The sequence below is a fragment of the Leucoraja erinacea genome, chromosome 3 (assembly GCF_028641065.1).
Source record: "Leucoraja erinacea ecotype New England chromosome 3, Leri_hhj_1, whole genome shotgun sequence".
Lineage (NCBI taxonomy): Eukaryota > Metazoa > Chordata > Chondrichthyes > Rajiformes > Rajidae > Leucoraja > Leucoraja erinaceus.
This window is the reverse complement of record NC_073379.1, coordinates 3,442,738-3,465,859: the sequence shown is the minus strand read 5'-3', so window position 1 is coordinate 3,465,859 and position 23,122 is coordinate 3,442,738. Positions and strand designations below refer to the sequence as shown.

The window sequence follows — 23,122 nt, the reverse complement described above, 5'->3', positions numbered from 1 at the left end:
CTGAAATACGTCCTATGTGCCGGGCGACCACGGTGGCGCAGCGGTAGAGTTGCAGCCTTACAACGCTTGCAGCACCGGAGACCCGTGTTCGATCCTGACTACGGGTGCTGTCTTTACGGAGTTTGTACGTTCTCCCCGTGACCGCGGAGAGGACACGGGGAGAACATGTCCCGTGTGGAATTCAGTGCTGCGATGGAATTCAGTGCTGCTGAAGCTCTGGCCGGTCTCCGGCAGGAAAGGCCGCGCCAATCCAGTTGATAGGCCGCGAGGGGGTTGCGAAGATGCGACTCGGAGAAAATAAACGCATCCTCGACCAGGAAGTGACTGTGGGGGGGACAGTTTCCCCTCTTCCCCCGCACCTCCCCCACAAATAAACCCACATAAAAACCTCCAAAAACATACTTTTAGACAGACTAAAAATAACAAAAAGGACGGACAAGGTGAAAGGACGGACAAACTGCGGGCAAGGCTGCCGCACGCGGTGCCACCCGATGATGTACAGGTTTGTAGGTTCATTGGCTTGGTAAAATTGTAAATTGTCCCTAGTGTGTGCAGGATAGTGTTAAGTGTGCGGGGATCGCTGGTTGGTGCGGACCTGGTGGGCCAAAAGGCCAGTTTCTGCGCTGTATGTCTACAAACTAAAAAAACATCCGAAGTAAAAGCTGGTTATTGTGACTACAATGTTGTCAGAGTGGAGACGTGAGGTAGCAGCAGCTGGAATCTGGGGCAACAAGTAATCTGCTGGAAGAACTCAGTGTGTCGAGCAGCATGTGTGTTGGGAAGGGGTGGAGGGAGGGGTAGGGCACCATTTTGGGTCAAGCCCCACAATGCTCACAGAAAGTCCTGAAATTCTTTGAAGCAGGAAACTCACGGTCCTTACCCGGTCCGGATCAATGTGTGCAACAGTTCCTCACCAAGCCTGGGGCGACACGGTGGCGCAGCGGTAGAGTTGCTGCCTTATAACGAACAGAGACCCAGGTTCGATCCTGTCTATGGGTGCTGTCTGGATGTAGATTGGTCGTTCTCTCCGTGACCTGCGTGGGTTTTCTCTGGGTGCTCCGGTTTCCTCCCACACTCCAAAACCGTACAGGTTTGTTGGTTAAGTCAAGTCAAGTCAAGTCAAGTTTATTTGTCACATACACATACGAGATGTGCAGTGAAATGAAAGTGGCAATGCTCGCGGACTTTTGTGCAAAAAGACAAACAACCAAACAACCAAACAAACTATAAACACAATCATAACACACATATACCTTTACATAATAAATAATGGAAGGAAAAACGTTCAGTAGAGTTAGTCCCTGGTGAGATAGGCGGTTACAGTCCGAATGGCCTCTGGGAAGAAACTCCTTCTCAACCTCTCCGTTCTCACAGCATGGCAACGGAGGCGTTTGCCTGACCGTAGCAGCTGGAACAGTCCATTGTAGGGGTGGAAGGGGTCTCTCATGATATTGTTGGCTCTGGAGTTGCACCTCCTGATGTATAGTTCCTGCAAGTGAAGTTCCCATAGTGCGTTCGGCCGAACGCATTATTCTCTGCAGAGCCTTCTTGTCCTTGGCAGAGTAATTCCCAAACCAGATGGTAATGTTCCCGGACAAGATGCTTTCCACCGCCGCTGCGTAGAAGCACTGGAGGATCTTCGGAGACACTCTGGATTTCCTCAATTGCCTGAGGTGGTAAAGGCGCTGCCTTGCCTTACTCACGAGTGCTGAGGCGTGTGATGCCCATGTCATATCCTCGGAGATGTGGACTCCCAGATATTTAAAACAGTTCACTTTTGGCTTTGGTAAAATTGTAAATTGTCCCTAGTGTGTAGGATGGTGTTAGTGTCGGGGGGGGGGGGGGGGGGGGGGGGGGGGGGGGGGGGGGGGGGGGGGGGGGGTCGCTGGTCGGTGAGGACTCGGTGGGCTGAGGGGCCTGTTTCTGCACTGTATCTCTAGACTAAACTAAAGAGTCTGAAGTGTACCAAACAGTTACTTTTGAAAATTGTGAAGAACAATATTAGATGGTATCTTTCCACAACAACAGCTTCAGTGCTTTACAGCAGGACTGCAGGTGCTTGTGTCCTGCCATCATCAATATGATCACTAAAGGATTTAATGGGATCCGGACCCTTTCATACTTACGTCACAATCTCTATGTTTAATCTGAATGGGCGTTATGCTATCAATTAAGAAAAGATAGATTTGTGAAGTAAGTGCATCAGAAGCATAACATAAAGTAAGAAGGAATATTATTTGTGCCATCACACCCTCATGGTTACAGCTGGTGGAGCTGCTGCCTCACAGTGCCAGGGACCAGGGTCGGATTCTGGCCTTGGCTGCTGCCTGCGTGGAGTTTGCACGTTTTCCCTGCAACCCGAACGGGTTTCCTCTGATATCTCAAAGACGTGTAGTTCGGTTCAGTTTTGTTTTAGTTTAGATTTTTTTTAGAGATACAGCGCGGAAACACGCCCTTTGGCCTACTGAGTCCGTACCGACCAGCGATCCCCACTCAGTAACACTATCCTCCACACACTAGGGACAATTTACACATAGACTAAGCCAATTAACCTACAAACCTGCACGTCTTTGGAGTGTGGGAGGAAACTGAAGATCTCGGAGAAAACCCACACGCGGTCACTGGGAGATCGTAGAAACTCCGTACAGGGGGGTGGCGAAGGGGAAGGGGGAAGGGGGGGAGGGATGGAAGGGGGGGAGGGGGGGGAGGGATGCAGGAAAGCAATCCATCAGCAAGCATGACTGTGGTGCAAATTCGGGCAACGTAAATCTACAACCTTACACATTCCATTCTAAAGTGCGATCAAAATAATTGGCTCTGATCTCTTTTGAAGTGTGGATTTCAAACCAAAAATTCTGTTTTAACTCGGTGGAGTCCAAAATCCACAGATGATTTCTTCAGTTTGAATGCCCAAGAAAAAAGGGAGGAAGATGGGATATTTGTACGATCGTGTGAAATGTCAACAGTCTTTCATCTTCCCCAGCCTGCAGAACTGTAGTGTACCCTCGTGAAATTCCGCATGCCGCCATTAGAGGTGCACTCACTGGCACAGGCCCATGGATATGGTGCCTTCGTCATCACTTACACACACAGTGGGCTGCCACATACCAACACGAGTTACTGTGGCAACAGCCTACTCTCAAGCTTTCCTTAGTGTGGCTGCTGAATCAATACTTCAGACCAGCCCTCACTGCCATCTCTGTAGCTATCTGGAGACTGCAGAACAGAAATGGTGAATGTTTGTTCATTGTTTTCGTAAAACGCTTTAGAACATGGAACGTTAGAGCTTCTGAAGATAGGCAGAAAAAGCTGGAGTAACTCAGCGGGACAGGGAGCAACTCTGGAGGGAAGGAATAGGTGACGTTTCAGGTTGAGACCCTTCTTCAGACTGAAGAAGGGTCACGACCCAGTAACATCACCTGTTCCTTCTCTCCAGAGATGCGGCCTGTCCCGCTGAGTTACTCCAGCATTTTGTGTCTGCCTTCGTTGTGAACCAGCAACTGAAGTTCCTATGCCCCTGTCCCACTTAGGAAACCTGAACGGAACCCTCTGGAGACTTTGCATCCCACCCAAGGTTTCCGTTGCGGTTCCCGGAGGTTTTGGTCAGTCTCCCTACCTGCTTCCACTACCTGCAACCTCTGGCAACCACCTGCAACCTCCGGGAACCGCACGGAAACCTTGGGTGGGGCGCAAAGTATCCAGAGGTTTCCATTCAGGTTTCCTAAGTGGGACAGGGGAACAGGAACAGGTCCTTTGGCCCATCATGTTTATCGCGTACAAATATTTCTTTACAGTCACTCCACTTTCCTTATTTTCCCACTATTACCTCCCACCCAACATAGAACATCAGGGAATAAAAACAGGCCCTTCGGCCCAACCTGTTTATTCTGTACAAGTATTTCTTTACAGTCTCTGTGCATTCTCTATTTTAGCACTTTGCCACCCCACCCAAATCTTTAGCTATTATCTTACCTTTTACATATACTCGGTGAAGCTCCCATTTTCACATTTCTCTCCGGTTTACTCTCGTAATCTGTTTCCTCCCTCTTCATTATCCTTTTAGTCAGGCTTTGCTTGTTGCTAAATCTTTCCAGGTTCCCTGGCCTACCACTAATTTATGCAACATTATGCGCTTCCTTTCAAATTCGATAACATCCTTAACTTCCTCAGTGAGACATAAAGGGATCATTCATCACTTTACAGTCTTTATTTCCCAATCAGACCTATCTTTGTTCAGGGTTATGACATTTCTTTTTAAATATCTGCCTCTGCTTATCGACCATCTTACCCTATAAGCTAGCTCCGCTATCCACTTCAGCCAGCTCTGCTTTTATATGGTGCAGCCTTTAATAAAGTCACTAGCTTCATCTGGGTTTCCGTGGCCAAAATAGATATGGAATTCTATCATGTTATAATCACGCTTCCTTGGAGAATCCATTACTGTGAGATGATAATCGATCCTGTCAGGATGACTTGGACACTCTGGAGTTTAGAAGGATGAGAGGGGATCTCATTGAAACATATAAGATTGTTAAGGGTTTGGACATGCTAGAGGCAGGAAACGTGTTCCCGATGTTGGGGGAGTCCAGAACCAGGGGCCACAGTTTAAGAATAAGGAGTAAGCCATTTAGAACGGAGATGAGGAAACACTTTTTCTCACAGAGAGTGGTGAGCCTGTGGAATTCTCTGCCTCAGAGGGCGGTGGAGGCAGGTTCTCTGGATGCTTTTAAAAGAGAGCTAGATAGGGCTCTTAAAAATAACAGAGTCAGGGGATATGGGGAGAAGGCAGGAACAGGGTACTGATTGTGGATGATCAGCCATGATCACATTGAATGGCGGTGCTGGCTCGAAGGGCCGAATGGCCTACTCCTGCACCTATTGTCTATTGACCTGATCCACAGTTAAAGAATAAGGGGTAGGCCATTCAGGACTGAGATGAATTCAGGATTCAGGACTCTTCTTCACCCAGAGAGCTGTGAATCTGTGGAATTCTCTGCCACTGAAGGCAGTGGAGGCCAATTCACTGGATGTTTTCAAGAGACAGTTAGATTTATCTCTTAGGGCCAACAGAATCAAGAGATATGGGGAGAAAGCAGGGGTACTCATTTTGGATGATCAGCCATGATCAAATAGAATGGCGCTGGCTCGAAGGGCCAAATGGCCTACTCCTGCACCTATTTTCTGTTTCAAACCAGTTCCCTGGTTGGTTCCACAAAACAAATCCCTTTGGAAAGCATCCTGGCCACATCAAGAGTTAAGAGTGTTTTTATTGTCATTTGTCCTGAAACGGAACAATGAAATGCTTGTACTTTGAACAGGACAAGGCTCCTGAAGAGCAAGCATGGATGTGAAGAGTGAAGAAGGGTCCAGACCCAAAGATCACCTATCCATGTTCTCCACAGATGTAACTTGAGCTAAGATACTCCAACACTTTGTGCCATTTTGTAAATCAACATCTGCAGTTGCTTGTTTCTACTCGGAAGTTTAATGGTAGAGGTCTCTGTTCTAAGTGGTGGGTGCCTGGAATGAGCTGCCAGGGGTGATGGTGGAGGCAGATATGATATTGCCTACTATCTACCTCATTGGAGACCCATGGACTATCTTTAATCAGACGTAACTGGACGTTATTTTGCACTAAACGTTATTCATGTATCTGTACACTGTGGATGGCTCGATTGTAATCATATTGTCTTTCTGCTGACTGGTTAGCATGCAACAAAAGCTTTTCACTGTACCTCGGTACACGTGACAATAAACTCAATTGTATTGGGAAGGGTGATTATAGGGCGATGGGTTGTATATATGACTAAGAGATACTGTATAGTATATGAGGGTTTTTTCTCTCTTTTTTTGTATGGCTTTGTAAATATTTGATTAGTGTGTAAATGTAAATAATTTGGTGCATATATAGCTGCTGGTGTACATATGGTGTACATATAGCTGCTAAATTTGTATAAGATAATTATAAGCAGTTGAATAAAGGGTGGGAATTAATAAAGCTTTGGCTTCTTCCTGCTCCTTTTCGGACACATACGATTTCATTTATTTATAGATATTGTTTATGACACTTTATAAATATTCTTGTTTTGCTTTTTGTATGCTGTTTCACACTTGCTTTGTATTCTTTTATTCTGTTCAAAATAAAGAATTAAAAAAAAACTCAACTCAACTAAACTATGTGCATCTTGCTGATCTTGCAGAAGATTTAGGGGGGGGGTGTATAGCCTCACGAGCTCGGGTCAAATTTTTTGATCCAAACCTGTCTTAGAAGACAGCCCACCCTTGAATGAGGCATTTGAATTAAATTAATTGGCTCTTAATTCTTAGGCAGAAGTAAAATTAGGGGTTGTTCCAGGACAAGGGGTCACAGCTTAAGGATAAGGGGGAAATCCTTTAAAACCGAGATGAGAAGAACTTTTTTCACACAGAGAGTGGTGAATCTGTGGAACTCTCTGCCACAGAGGGTAGTTGAGGCCAGTTCATTGGCTATATTTAAGAGGGAGTTAGATGTGGCCCTTGTGGCTAAAGGGACCAGAGGGTAGGGAGAGAAGGCAGGTACGGGATACTGAGTTGGATGATCAGCCATGAGCATATTGAATGGCGGTGCAGGCTCGAAGGGCCGAATGGCCTACTCCTGCACCTAATTTCTATGTTTCTATGTTTCTAAGTTAGACTCAATTGTGTGACTGGGAAAACTAATCTGCCCTTAATTAAGGGCCTGTCCCACTTAGGCGACTTTGTTGAAAATCTAGTGGCTACCAGAACAAGGTACGACTCTTTGGGCGACTACTCACCACAAGTCGCCAGGGTGTCGCCTGTATGGTCGTGAGTAGTCTCCTAGTCACCCAAAGAGTCGTAGTGTCTTTCTGTTCAAGTCAAGTCAAGTTTATTCGTCACATACACTTACGAGATGTGCAGTGAAATGAAAAGTGGCAATGCTCGCGGACTTTGTGCAAAAAAACCAAACAAACAACCAAACAAACTACAAACAGAATGGAACGGAATCACGTATTCTTTCACCGCTGAATTTTCAACATATTGAACATTTTCGGTGACCTATGACGGGTGCCGGCAACCACCAAAAAAGTAGCGTAAGTGATACAGGCCCTTCACTGATACAATGTAGTCTTTACACTTTGACTGGATAGCACCCAACAAAATCTTTTCATTGTACCATGGTACGCATGATAATAAACTGAACTCAACTAAACATTTAAGAGGATTTTACATAGACACATGGATATGTAGGGAATGGGGAAGATATGGATCACGTTCAGGCAGAGACAATTGGTTTAACTTGGCATCGTAGTCGACACATTGTGGGCCAAAGTGTCTGTTCCTGTCCTAAACTATTCCACGTTCTGTGTTATTCAGTTACTGTAACTGGAATATGACCACCCGAGATCAAACCCGATTTTTACTGAGATTAGTCAAATTGAAGTGCTTTTGGCTTTATAGTCAGATGCTTCGAACAAACAAGTAGACACGAGGTCTTCTATTCCAGCAAGGCAACGTGCCCAATTTTGCAATGTTTTCTGAGATAACTTTCATTCATTTAACCACAATAACATTCCACTCGCTGGAGCAAAGTTTGCAGCAAAGATGCGGTCAAGCTGAGGAATTTTATAACGAGGGTGACATTGTGACACATCTCAAGGAGCCTGTCTCTTCACAACTCTGGCCATCCAGGTGAAATCCTGACCTCCAGTGCTGTCTGAATGCTAAAGGTGGACACCAAGTGCTGGGGTAGCTCAGTGGGTCAGGCAGCATCTCTGGAGAACGTTTCGGTACGGAACCCTTCTTTGCACATTGTTCTCCCTGTGAGTGGATTTCCTCTGGGTGCTCCAGTTCCTTCCACTAGTGGGAGAGTCACGATTCAGGCTACAAAACATAGGACCAGGCATTGAAGAGCATAGACATTTCTACTCTCAGAACGGCAGCGAATCTCTGGAGTTCCCTATCCCTGAGGGTGTTGGAGGTCATATCACTAGATATTCCGTGATATGGATGCACCATCGAGAGCATCCTTACCAACTGCATCACAGTATGGTATGGCAACTGCTCTGTCTCCGACCGGAAGGCATTGCAGAGGGTGGTGAAAATTGCCCAACGCATCACCGGTTCCACGCTCCCTTCCATTGAGTCTGTCCAAAGCAAGCGCTGTCTGCGGAGGGCGCTCAGCATCGCCAAGGACTGCTCTCACCCCAACCATGGACTGTTTACCCTCCTACCATCCGGGAGGTGCTACAGGTCTCTCCGTTGCCGAACCAGCAGGTCGAGGAACAGCTTCTTTCCGGCGGCTGTCACTCTACTCAACAACGTACCTCGGTGACTGCCAATCACCACACACCCCCCCCCCGGACACTTATTATTTTTTTTAATTCAAATCGTTTGCTATGTCGCTCTTCAAGGGAGATGCTAAATGCATTTCGTTGTCTCTGTACTGTACACTGACAATGACAATTAAATTGAATCTGAATCTGAGGTATTATGGGAGGCACGGTGGCGCAGCGGTAGAGTAGCAGCCTTACAGTGCCAGAGACCCGGGTTCAACCCTGACTACGGGTGCCGTCTGTACGGAGTTTGTCCACTCTCCCCGTGACCTGCGTGGGTTTTCTCCGGTTTCCTCCCACACTCCAAAGACGTACAGGTTTGTTGGTTCATTGGCATTGGTAACATTGTAAATTGTCCCTAGTGTGTAGGATAGTGTTAGTGTATGGGGATCACTGGTCGGCATGGACTCAGTGGGCCAAAGAGCCTGGTTCTGCGCAGTACGTCTAAACTAAAAACTAAACTAAATATATTTAAGGTAAAGATAGATAAATATTTAAACAATCAAGGAATTGAGGTTTATGGGGAGCAAGTGACAATAGGAAAGTTGAAGCCAGCATCAATTAGCCCATGATAATTAGATCATAAGATCATAAGTGATAGGAGTAGAATTAAGAGTACATTGTTCCTAGTTTGTGTAGGATCATAAGATCATAGTGAAAGGCAGGGCAGGCTTAAGGGGTAGTGTGGCCTACACCCCTTTCCAAAGATGATCCAGTTGCTAGGTTACTTGGCCAATGTAAGTCTAATTTAGGGGTATAATCTGGAAGAAATTGAGTGAATTATGAAGAGAATAGAAATAGGATTAGTGTCTCATAAGGTCATAAGTGATAGGAGCAGAATTTGGCCATTCGGCCCATCAAGCCTACTCTGCCATTCAATCATAGCTGATCTATCCTCTCCCTCCTAACTCCATTCTCCTTTCTCCCAATAACCCCTGGCATCCGTACTAATCAAGAATCCATCTATCCCTGACTTAAAAATATCCATTGACCTGGCCTCCACAGCCTTCTGCGGCAACGAATTCCACATATTCACCACCCTCTGACTAAATAAATTCTTCCTTGTCTCCTTCTTAAGGGAATGTCCTTTAATTCTGAGGCTATGACCTCTAGTCCCAGATTTTCCCACTAGTGGAAACATCCTCTCCACATCCACTCTATCCAGGCCTTTCACAATTGGTAAGTTTCAATGAGTGTCATAAGATCATAAGTGATCGGAGCAGAATCAGGCCATTCGGCCCATTAAGTCCGCCATTCAATCATGGCTGATCTATCTCTCCCTCCTAACCCCATTCTCCTGCCTTCTCCCTATAACCCCTGACACCCATACTAACAACAAATCTATCTATCTTAGCCTTAAATATATCCATTGACGGCCACCACAGCCTTCTGTGGCAAAGAATTCCACAGATTCACCATCTCCTTCCTAAAGGAGCATCCTTTAATTCTGAGGCTATGACCTCTAGAAGTCAAGATTCAAGATTCAAGAGAGTTTATTGTCATGTGTCCCAGATAGGACAATGAAATTCTTACTTTGCTTCAGCACAACAGAATACAGTAGGTATGATTACAGAACAGATCAGTGTGTCCATATACCATTATATAAATATATACACACATGAATAAATAAACAGATACGTTGCAAATAAACAGATAATGGTCTATTAATGTTCAGAGTTTTGTTTCATTTGAGTTTAATACCCTGATGGCTGTGGGGAAGTGGCTATTTATTTTTTTTTCAAAGTAGAAACATTGTTTATTTATTCTGACAACAAAGTTTTAATCAGAAGACACACAAGGCTTCAGATGGTAGAATCTGGAGCAAAATACAAACTGCGGAGGAACTCAACGGGCCAGCCCTGATGCAGGGTCTAAACCCTAAACCCTAAATATTGACCATCCATCTACCTCCACAGATGCTGCCTGACCCGCTGAATTCATCCAGCAGTTTTAACTATCTACATTCAATGTAATGCCCCTGTCCCACTTAGGAAATCCGAATTAAAACCTCTGGAGTGGCTATTTCTGAACCTGGACGTTGCAGTCTTCAGGCTCATGTACCTTCTACCTGAAGGTAGCAGGGAGATGAGTGTGTGGCCAGGATGGTGTGGGTCCTTGATGATGCAGCCAGCCTTTTTGAGTCAGCGACTGCGATAGATCTCCTCGATGGTAGGGAGGTCAGAGCCGATGATGGACTGGGCAGCGTTTACTACGTTTTGTAGTTTTTTCCACTCCTGGGCGCTCAAGTTGCCGAACCAAGCCACGATGAACATCCTCTCCACATCCACTCTATCCAAGCCTTTCACCATTTGGTATGTTTCAATGAGGTCCCCCCCTCATTCTCCTAAACTCCAGTGAGTACAGGCCCCAGTGGCGTCATATGTTAACCCACTCATTCCCGGGATCATTCTTGAAAACCTCCTCTGGACCCTCTCCAAGGCCAGCGCATCCTTCCTCAGATATGGTGTTCAAAATTGTTCTCAATACTCCTTAGTCTTATGGAGCCTTATGGAGCCTCAGCATTACATCCCTGTTTTTGTATTCTAGCCCTCTTGAAATAAATGATAGCATTGCGGTTGCCTTCTTTACCAGCAATTTGACTTGCAGATTGACTTTTTGGAAATCCTGCACCAGCACTCCCAAGTCCCTTTGGACTTTCGATTTGCACCTCTGATTTCTGGATTCTCTCACCATTTAGAAAATAGTCTATGCCTTTACTCCCACTACCAAGATGCATGACTCCACACTTTGCTACACTGTGTTGCCATCGGCTCCTTCCACCGCCACTTCTTGCAGCTGCTGTCCTGAAAAATCCAGCCCTGTTCTCTCCTTATCTGATGCTCTTCTCAAAGGTTTTGAATGACATCTGTGGCATTAAATTAAGGCAGAATTTCTAGTCTCATGACATGCCATGAGATATTATCTGCAAAGATATTCATTGCGGTAAATGAGAACTGAAATCAATGGCAAAAAAACACAAAGCCTTTTAAAGATGGCCAGTGAAGCAAAGATGTTTCCCCATTTCAGAGTTAAGTGCGGCAATGCTATCACTGGCGGGTGTATTGTCTAAATAGCTCATTTTTTCACCTCTCACAACTTCCAGCCCTTATTCCCTTCAACCTTGGTGTCCAGCTGCACGGACCTCGGAAACTTTATCAAGGATTGTCAATAACAACATTTGAAATGCAATGCTTGCAAATAATCACAGAAACAGTATAAAAGGATGTCCTGTTCTCTCCACATATCTGTAAATTCCACAAAGTGTTGAGTTGGAACTCATCTGTCAAACCCTAATATTTGAGCTTAATATACTGTACTTTTTTTTTTTTTAAAAGCACTGACTATCAATAATTCATGATAAGCTTGTACATTTGCCATCTACAAAACATAACAGTGGCTGGATCCCCATGCTTATGTTTTTCCTTCTATTATTTATTATGTAAAATAATATGTGTGTTATGATTGTGTTTATAATTTGTTTGGTTGTTTTGTTGTTCCACGAGCATTGCCACTTTCATTTCACTGCACATCTCGTATGTGTATGTGACAAATAAACTTGACTTGACTTGACTTGACTTGACTTACTAAACCCAGGGCTGAGTTGTCAATCCGAAAGGTCTGAATGACAATAAAGGCTATTTTGACTTTGACTATTTGAAGTCAGGAATATTTGCAAAGATAAGTTTTATATCAATGTCAGAAATAACAAATCAAGGATAGAGAGGACAATAATAGTGACTAATTTCTATCAGATCTGTCCTTGGCATTTTCATCAATTACACATGGAACTGTAATAAAAAAACTTTACAGGGTACTCACAAGGTTCTCCAAAAACAGTTATGTAAATATCAAAAGATCACAAGGTAAATATCAGAAATGTCTTTGATCTAATTTTAGTCCATTTGAAAATATGCCTTTAAGTAGTGAACTCATCTACCCCTCGCTTGTTTTAGTTTTCCCATTTTGTTGCCATGGATATACTTTCCCTGTACCATCCACCGTGCTACATTCCCCTATAAGTTAATCTCTCTGTCACTTCATTTCAAAATCTTCCCTCATACTTTCCAGCCACACCAGGGATCAGTCTTGCAGTTGTTCCCCGAAATGCTTCCAATTCCTGAAATGTTTCCCTGCTTGCCGTGACGACTAACACAGAACGTGATCCTTAAGATATAGACGGGTCAAAGTCCTGTAATGTTTCATTACAATTTCCCTTGACATTCACGGCTCATTGCTTAAAGAGTTTGCATTCTGTTTGCTCTGCTAATTGGTGCAATGCAGTTGTTGAACATAGAAACATAGAAAATATGTGCAGGAGGAGGCCAATCGGCCCTTTAAGCCAGCACCACCATTCATTGTGATCATGGCTGATCGTCCCCAATCAATAACCTGTGCTAGGTTTCTCCCTATATCCCTTGATTCCGCTAGCCCTTAGAGCTCTATCTGACTCTCTCTTAAATCCATCCAGTGAATTGGCCTCCACTGCCTTCTGTGGCAGAGAATTCCACAAATTCACAACTATGGGTGAAAACGTTTTTTCTCATCTTAGTTTTAAATGGCCTCCCATTTATTCTTGGTCTGTGCCCCCTGGTTCTAGACTCCCCCAACATTAGGAACATTTTTCCTGCGTCTAGCTTGTTAGTTATTTTATAATTGTATATGTTTCTATAAGATTCCCCTTCATCCTTCTAAATTCCAGTGAATACGAGCCCAGTCTTTCCAATCTTTCCTCATATGACAGTCCCGTCATTCCGGGGATTAACCTCGTGAACTTTGTGAACCTACGCTGCACTGCCTCAATAGCAAGGATGTCCTTCCTCAAATTAGGAGACCAAAACTGCACACAATACTCCGGGGCCCTATACAACTGCAGAAGAACCTCTCTACTCCTATACTCAAATCCTCTTGATATGAAAGCCAGCTTTCTTCACTGCCTGCTGTATCTGCATGTTTACTTTCAGTGACTTGTGTACAAGGACACCCTAATCTGACACCATTGAGATAATATTCCACCTCCTTGTTCTTGACGCCAAAGTGGATAACTCCACATTTATCTATATTATACTGCATCTGCCAAGCATCTGCCACCCACTCAACCTGTCCAAGTCACCCTGCAACCTCCTATCATCGTCTTTCCAGTTCATGCTGCCACCCAGCTTTGTGTCATCCGCAAATTTGCCAGTGTTACTTTTTATCCCATCAACGAAATCATGTATATATATTGTAAATAGTTGCGGTCCCAGCACCGAGCCGTGCGGCACTCCACTCACCATTGCCTGCCATTCTGACAAGGACCCATTTATTCATACTTTTTTGCTTCCTGTCTGCCAACCAATTCTCTATCCATGTCAATACCCCACCCCTAATACCATGCACTCTAATTTTGCCCACTAATCTCCTGTGTGGGACCTTATCAAAGGCTTTCTGAAAGTCCAGATACACTACATCCACTGGCTCTCCTTCATCCAATTTACTTGTCACATCCTCAAAAGATTATTCAAGCAGGAATTCCCCTTCATAAATCCATGCTGACTTGGACTAATCCTTTTATTGCTATCCAATGCACTGTTATTACTTTTTAAATAATTGACTCCAGCATCTTCCCCACCACCGATGTCAGGCTACCTGGTCTTTTGATTCCCCGTTTTCTCTCTATCTCCTTTCTTGAAAAGTGGGATAATATTAGGTATCCCCCCAATCCACAGGAACTGATTCAGAATCTATTGAACATTGGAAAATGATCACCAATGCATCCACGATTTCTAGAGCCACCTCCTTGAGTACCCTGGGATGCAGACTACCAGGCTCTGGGGATTTATCAGCCTTCAGTCCCATCAGTCTGCCCAATGCTATTTGTCACCTAATGCAAATTTTTTTCAGTTCATCTACCTCCCTAGATCTGCTGTCCTCCAGGACTAGGAGATTGTTTGTGTCTTCCTTAGTGAAGACAGAACTAAAGTACCTGTTGAACTCTTCTGCCATGTCCTAGTTCCCCACAATAATTTTACCTGTTTCCACATTTGTCTTTACTAATCTTTTTCTCTTAACATACCTAAAGAAGCTTTTACTATCCTTCTTTATATTCTTGGCCAGCTTACCCTTGTACTTCTTTTTTTCACCCTGTATTGCCCGTTTTGTTACCTTCTGTTGTCCTTTGAAAGTTTCCCAATCCTCTGGCTTCCCGCTACTCTTTGCTATGTTTTTGTTTTATTCCATCCCTAACTTCCCTTGTCAGCCACGGAATTATAGACCAGTTCGCCTGACATCGGTGGTGGGGAAGATGCTGGAGTCAATTATAGCAGATGAAATAGCCGCACATTTGGATAGCAGTAACAGGATCGGTTCGAGTCAGCATGGATTTACGAAGAGGAAATCATGCTTAATTAATCTTCTGGAATTTTTTGAAGATGTAACTAGAAAAATGGACAAGGGAGAGCCAGTGGATGTAGTGTACCTGGACTTTCAGAAAGCATTTGATAAGGTCCCACATAGGAGATTAGTGGGCAAAATTAGCGCACTTGGTATTGGGGGGTAGAGTGCTGACATGGATAGAAAATTGGTTGGCAGACAGGAAACAAAGAGCAGGGATTAACGGGCCCCTTTCAGAATGGCAGGCAGTGACTAGTGGGGTACCCCAAGGCTCGGTGCTGGGACCGCTGCTATTTACAATATACATCAATGATTTAGATGAAGGGATTCAAAGTAACATTAGCAAATTTACAGATGACACAAAGCTGGGTGGCAGTGTGAACCGTGAGGAGGATGCAATGAGAATGCAGGGTGACTTGGACAGGTTGGATGAGTGGGCAGGTGCATGGCAAATGCAGTTTAATGTGGATATATGTGAGGTTATCCACTTTGGTAGCAAAAACAGGAAGGAAGATTATTATCTAAATGGCATCAAGTTGGGAAAAAGGGAAGTACAATGGCATCTGGGGGTCCTTGTTCATCAGGCAATTTAAGTAAGCATGCAGGTACAGCAGGCAGTGAAGAAAGCAAATGGCATGTTGGCCTTCATAACAAGAGGAGTTGAGTATTGAGCAAAGAAGTCCTTCTGCAGTTGTATAGGGCCCTAGTGAGACCACACCTGGAGTATTGTGTGCAGTTTAATTTCCCTAATTTGAGGAAGGACATTCTTGCTATTGAGGGAGTGCAGCGTAGCAGGGATGTACAGTCAGGGAGGCAAGGGGAGGCAGAGCCTCACCTGTCATACTCCCAATGAAAATAGCTGTTAAGGAAAGTAAAGAAAAATAATAATAAAATAAAATAGATATAAAGATTTTCCCACTGATCTGTGTTATAAATGTAATTTCTATATGAATCTAATCATTTTTTATAGTAAATATTTAAACATTTTCGCAACACCGCTGCAATACCTGTACATGGAAAGATGAGAGGTGAGGCAGCGACGAGCTGAGCCTCCCCTCTGATTGAGCAACAACTTAGAAACTGCATGGAGCGCGTGATATAAGCGTGTGCTTGTTACTATATCTATGTATGTCACCAAAGTAATGTGTGTAAACCCCTTCATTACATGTCCTTACCTTCCATAGTCCAGGTAACGTATTTCACATGTAGAGATATTAAATTTGTACTCGCTGGTCTCACATAGAACTGCATTGAAAAAGCTCCAGGGGAGGCAGCGATCACGTCTGCCTCACAAGGGGGCGTGTCTTGAGCCCAGTGGAGGAAGAGCGAGCATCAATTGACGCTGCCTCACTCTCCCTCCACGTTAGCTAGCTTCAGCAGCGGCGGCGCAGACCAAAGGTCATGGAGCGGAACAAGATACACCACTTGGGAAGGTAGACTTTGCCGGTACTTTAGAAAGTTATTAGATTTAAAAAAAATAGATCTATACTTATCACAATAATAAAGTAATTAATTTTTGTACATCTTGTACATTTTTGTTTAGTTCATGTAAGGCGGGAGTCTCCAAAATATGGCCCGCGGGGCACATCAGGCCCACCACCTGTCATTCTCTCAATGAAAATAGCTGTTAAGAACAGTAAATAAAAATAATAAAATAAACTAAATATAAAGATTTTTCCACTGATTTGTGTTATATATATCATTTCTATATGAATATGATTTTTTTACAGTAAAATCGCAATATCAGTTTAGTTTATTGTCACATGCACGGTGGAATTCTCTGCCTCAGTGGAGGCAGGTTCTCTGGATGCTTTCCCCATTGCCCTTTGTTTTCCCACTCTTCCCTATTGTCCATTGTCCTTCCCCCCCACCTTGCCTCCCTCACAGTGGTCCACCGCGCTCTCATCGACCGTCAACCGCGGATCAACCTGCGAGGCATCACCACCGCCGAGGCTTCATCTTTGCGAGGCTTCACCGCTGTCGACGCCCCACGTCACGCCTCTGTGTTGCCGACCCGGGCCCCGGCCGTGAGCTCTGTCGGCCGCTCCGCTGACCCGGACTTCGACCAGCGAGACCCGGCTCCTCCGTCCGACACACGAGGCACCGGCTGGGCCCCGACCCGGGCTTCTACGCGGCGATCCATGAGGCATCGAGACCACGGCGCCACGATAAAGGCCTCCGGACGCATTCCCAGTCCACCATCGTAGCCCATCGGGAAGCCTTGAAAAAGTTTTGAACCTAATGTGGAATAATGTTTAATCATCCCAGATCGCAACTATTCTGAGTGCTATGATTCCTCCTCAGATCACTTTTCCAACCTCCTACCTCGGGTAAAAGGTGTGAAAACGCACACCTCCAGATTCAGGGACAGTTTCTGCCTATCTGCTATCAGGCAACTGAATCATCCTACCATAACCAGAGAGCAGTCCTGAAATACTATCTACCTCATTGGTGACCCTTGGACTATCCTTGATCGGACTTTGCTCGCTTGACCTTGCACTAAATGTTATTCCCTTATCATGTATCTGTCCACTACAAATGGCTCGATTGTAATCATGTATTGTCTTTCTGCTGACTGGTTAGCACGCAACAAAAGATTACTACTGTACATGCAACAATAAACTAAACTGATATCTCCATCTCCACCTTAAATATAACAAATGATATGGCCTCCACAACCTCAGGAGTGGAGATTCCAGAGGTTCACTAGTGTCCAGCCACCTTAATGAGATGAGAAGAACATTTTTCACACAGAGAGTGGTGAATCTCTGGAACTCTCTGCCACAGAGGGTAGTCGAGCCAGTTCATTGGCTATATTTAAGAGGGAGTTAGATGTGGCCCTTATGGCTAAGGGGATCAGAGGGTATGGAGAGAAGGCAGGTACGGGATACTGAGTTGGATGATGAGCCATGATCATATTGAATGGCGGTGCAGGCTCGAAGGGCCGAATGGCCTACTCCTGCACCTAATTTCTATGTTTCTATGTTTCTATGTTAATCCCCCTTGTTTTGCAGTTTGTCCCAATCAATAGAAATATTCCACCATTTACCCCGTCATGTGTGTTTTAATAAGGTCATCCCTCTTTCTTGTAAAATCACAATCTTTTTTGGTAAGACAGCCATTTCATAGCTTGAATTAGTCCGGACAATCACTTCTGAACTTTTAAAAATTCATTCAAGGGATGTGGGCTTTGCAAGCTGAGAAAGCGTTTGATTGCCCGTCAGAATAAATGGATGATTGAATACTCGGCAAGTCACAGTGAAATTCTTTGCTTGCAAACGCAAGGTATGCAATGGTCGCCACATAAAGGGCACTGACAAAGTTACAAAGTATCCGCGCCAGGTCTCCCTTTTTATCCCCTCCCCCCCCTTCTCACAGCGGTCCGCCCCAGCTGAGTCCTCCATTGTCCATTGTTGTTCCCCCTCCCCCCTCACGGCAGTCCCCCCACGCCGGTTCCTCCTTTTGTTCCTTCCCCTGGCAGCGGCATCCTCACGCCCACGTGTCCGTCCTCGCCCGTAAGTCGGTGCCCTCACCGACCGCCGCACCCACCTCTCCACTAACGCTGCCGGGTCTTCTATGGACGTCCCCGTGGCACTGACCCTGGCCCCAGGCTCCGCTGACCCAGGCAGAGCAGTTTGAAGAGAGGTCTCGACCCAAAACGTCACCTATTCCTTTTCTCCAGAGATGCTGCCTGACCCGGCGAGTTACCAAGGGCGGAAAACCCGGGGGGGCCAGAGGGGACACGTCCCCCCATGTATTGAGAGGTGGGGACATCCCCCCCAAGTTTTTGTTATCCTGATTTTAAAATCTCCGCTTTTAGCGCTGGATTGAGACACCGAAGCCTCGCGCGTGTGTGTGAGTGTGCGCATGCGTGCGTGGCCGCCAAAAAATGGTGTCATCCATCCCCTCCATGTTTTGATGGCGAGTTCCGCTCTTGCGAGTTACTGTAGCTTTTTGTGTCTATTTTCAGTTTAAACCTTCATCCGCAGTTCCTTCCGACACAACTCTCTGGATGACACAAAATGCTGGACTGATCTCTAGATGACATGCAGTGAGACAGCGATGGTGACAAATGACAGAATGCCTCTAAAAGATCATCTTCTATCAGAGTTCATATAGTTCTAATAATGTTCACATCACTATCTGACATTTCAATCCTTATCAAAAACTGTGCATCTGGTTCAGAACGTGCTTGGTATAGCAAATATGCCAGCATCTTGAAATTGGTGAAAGTTGTAAGTAACAAAGATTGGTTTAGTTTAAAGATACAGCATGGAACCTGGCACGTTGGCCTGCACCGACCATCAGTCGTCTATTCACCCACAGTACTTCAATATTACCCCACTTTCACAGCCACTCCCTATATATCAAGGGCAATCTAGAGATGCCAAATAACCTGAAAACCCGCATGAGTTTGGAAGGAAACCCATGCACCCAAAAGAAACCCACACGGTCCCAGGAAGAACAAGCAAACTCCACACAGACAGCACCCAATTTCAGATAGAACCCGGGCCTCTGGCTCTGTGAGGCAGCAGCTCTACCAGCTGCACCACTGAGCTGCTCAAGGAGTAGACCCTCCTTCAATCTGTTATTCAGAACTATTTTCTTCAAGTGGTTTTCAGTTACACAACATCCACATCACACAATCACCTAGGAAGACCATTCTCCTCAATTTAGTGCACTCGGAATACTTTAGCGGTGGGGCAATGGGATGAGAACCATTGGTGAGGAGTGGGTGACATATCACTGTACAAATGTTTAACACCTAAGAGAAGTTTTCACCTGAAAAGGATCTTGTATCAGTCTCATGGGCCCGAAACGTACTTCCTTTGATGCAACCTGTCAAGGAAAAAAAGACATCGTCAACAGAAAATTCACTAAATTTTCAAAACTAATAATACTTGGCATATCAGAACAAAGTCTAACACTCACAACCAACCAAAGAAACTTCCTCGACTACAGTATAATAACTGGGAAAAGATTAATACTAATATTTTGGAAAGGCCCTATAACCCCCACAATTAAAATGTGGATTGTGGAAATATCGGAGACCCTACACCTGGAAAGAATTAGACTTGTCTTAATGGACAAACAAGAACTTTTTGTCGGAATATGGTCTCCATTCATTGACTATTTGAAGGGGTAGATCAGTCCAGCACAGGAACCTAACTGAAGCTTGAACTCAGGATTAGATTAAAGGTTATACTTTATAATCCACAAACCTATCTCCAATGATGTTTTATTAGTAAATCATTCCATTCTTTTTTTTTATCTGACATTTGTGGTTTTTTTCCCCTCTATCTCTCTTACTTCCTATCTTTAAAAAAGAAAGAAAATTAATTGGTGAAGCCATGTGGTCATGTTGTTGTGGAAAGTAAGCCATTTGGAATTGTAATCTATACTTTGTGGATTGCTATTTCATCAACAACAATTTCCACAAAGTTAGGTTTAGGATTATTACTATTGTCATGTGTACAGTGAAAAGCTTTGTTTTTCATGCTGTCCAAACAAATCACATATACTGTATGTACAAGTACAATAGGTAGATCAATGGGGAAGATACTGAGTGCAGAATATAGTTCTCAGCATTGTAGCGCATCAGTTCCATAGACAAAGTACAATGTCCACAATGGAGTAGTGGTGAATCAAACAGTAGCCCAGTTTATAGAAGGACCATGCAGAAGCCTGATAACAGAGGGGAAGAAGCTGTTCCTGAGTCAGGTTGTGCGCGCTTTCAAGCTTCTGTGCGATCTGCTGTATGGGAGCATGGAAAGAAGGAATGGCCAGATTGGGAGAAGTTGTTGACTCTGTTAGCTGTTTTTTCAAAGCAATGCGAAGTGTAGATGGAGTCTGGTCTCTGTCATTGACTGGCGTACATCGACAACTCTCTGCCATGTCATGTGATCTTAGGCAGAGCTGTTCCCAAACCAAGCCAACAATTCAAACATGTTTATGAATGGAAAGTGCTAAGGTTCCAAAACCCACCCATTCTTCCATTGTTAGGAATGATTTTTATTTGTCGTGCTGCTCGTATTGTAGCATTCTGTTTGCAAGGAATATAAAGGATATGCCCTTGTTATGGATTAATCTACAGTATATGTGTTGTAGATCACAGTGAATAGATATGACTGAATGCTGTATTCCCAGCACTTAAAGGTTTACAAGAGCTAGGAATACTTTCAAGAGAGAGCTAGATAGGGCTCTTAAAGATAGCAGAGTCAGGGGATATGGGGAGAAGGCAGGAACGGGGTACTGATTGTGGATGATCAGCCTGCACCGCCATTCAATATGATCATGACTGATCATCCAACTCAGTATCCTGTACCTGCCTTCTCTCCATACCCCCTGATACCTTTAGCCACAAGGGCCACATCTAACTCCCTCTTAAATTTAGCCAATGAACTGGCCTCAACTACCTTCTGTGGTAGAGAATTCCACAGATTCACCACTCTCTGTGTGAAAAATGTTTTTCTCATCTCGGTCCTAAAAGATTTCCCCCTTATCCTTAAACTGTGACCCCTTGTTCTGGACCTCCCCAACATCGGGAACAATCTTCCTGCATCTAGCCTGCCCAACCCCTTAAGAATTTTGTAAGTTTCTATAAGGTTCCCCTTCAATCTTCTAAATTCTAGCGAGTACAAGCCGAGTCTTTCCAGTCTTTCTTCGTATGAAAGTCCTGACATCCCAGGAATCAGTCTGGTGAACCTGCTCTGTACTCCCTCTATGGCAAGAATGTCCTTCCTCAGATTAGGAGACCAAAACTGTACGTAATGCTCCAGGTGTGGTCTCACCAAGACCCTGTACAAATGCAGTAGAACCTCCCTGCTCCTATACTCCAATCCTTTTGCTATGAATGCTAACATACCATCCGCCTTCTTTACTGCCTGCTGCACCTGCATGCCTACTTTCAATGACTGGTGTACCATGACACCCAGGTCTCGTTGCATCTCCCCTTTTCCTAATCGGCCACCATTCAGATAATAGTCTACTTTCCTGTTTTTGCCACCAAAGTGGATAACGTCACATTTATCCACATTATACTGCATCTGCCATGCATTTACCCACTCACCCAGCCTATCCAAGTCACCTTGCAGCCTCCTAGCATCCTCCTCATAGCTAACACTGCCCCCCCATCTTTGTGTCATATGCAAACTTGGAGAAGTTGCATTCAATTCCCTCGTCCAAATCATTAATATATATAACTAAATAGCTGGGGTCCCAGCACTGAGCCTTGCGGTACACCACTAGTCATTGCCTGCCATTGTGAAAAGGACCCGTTTACTCCTACTCTTTGCTTCCTGTTTGCCAGCCAGTTCTCTATCCACATCAATACTGAACCCCAATAATCTCATCTTTCTAAATTCTACTGAATATAAGCCCAATGGTCCCATTCCTGTAGTTTAAGACTGCCCTCGTCAATATCAACAACGCCACCAATTTCACTTAAAGGTTTACAAGACACATTACTATACACACTTATCTCCTGGCTTGGGGAAAGAAGTAAAGAAGTGGACAAGAGGGAACAGTTGGTATTTATTGATTGGAACACAGGAAATAGGAACAGGAGTAGGTCATATATTGTTATACCAAAGACAGGTGGATGCCATCAGACACTTTTCCTGACAATATTTTGTGGCTATAATCAGGGAAAACTGATTATATCCATCATTAATATCCAACTTCTTGTGCATCCATCCATAAAAGTGAAAACCTGGAATTACTGCCTGTGACCCACAAGTTCATAGGTTCTAAGAGCAAAATTAGGCCATTTGGCCCATCAAGTCTACTCCACCGGTGAATCACAGCTGATCTATCTTTCCCTCTCAATCCCATTCTCCTGCCTTCTCCCCATAACTCCTGACACCCGCACTAATTCTGTCCTGTCCTTTTGGAGGATCAACAGTTGCAAATGCACTATTTGAACCAGTGTTCCCATTATACAACCGAGCAGCGTTGCACATGTGAAATCATTAGGCATTATTGAATCAGTCTTCAAGACAGTTTTTAGTGACTTTCTTCATTGTAGTTACAGATGAATAAGCATACCAACCTTGATTTTTTACTTCAGGAACAGAATTCTATTCCTCCAAATAATATTTTAAAATTCTGTTTCTAATACAATATTTTTTAAGCTTATCATATTTTAGCTGTGATCTTAATTTTACCTCAGTTAATGAACGAAAGTACCCCCTATGCCATCCTCACCATCTTATCTACCTTTGGGGATGTGCACCTGGGTCATGCGCACCAAGATGCCTCTGTTCCTCAATCCACCCTAATCTTCCGCCATTTATCGTACATGGCCCAGCCTTGTTAATTCACCCAAGGTATATCACTTCACACACAGGGCTAAATTCCATTTGTCATTCCTTAGTTCATCTTACCAACAAAACGCTGGAGTAACTGAGCGGGTAAAGCAG

General features: G+C 44.4%; 1 protein-coding gene across 1 annotated transcript in view; it reads right to left on the bottom strand.

The window, feature by feature from the left end:
- pde8b (phosphodiesterase 8B) overlaps window positions 1-23,122 on the bottom strand; it is a 208,828-nt gene that overhangs the window by 89,865 nt on the left and 95,841 nt on the right. Inside the window, exon 2 of the mRNA XM_055631505.1 lies at window positions 19,485-19,541. Within this exon, the coding sequence (XP_055487480.1) occupies window positions 19,485-19,541 (57 nt within the window). The remainder of the gene's footprint in view (window positions 1-19,484; window positions 19,542-23,122) is intronic.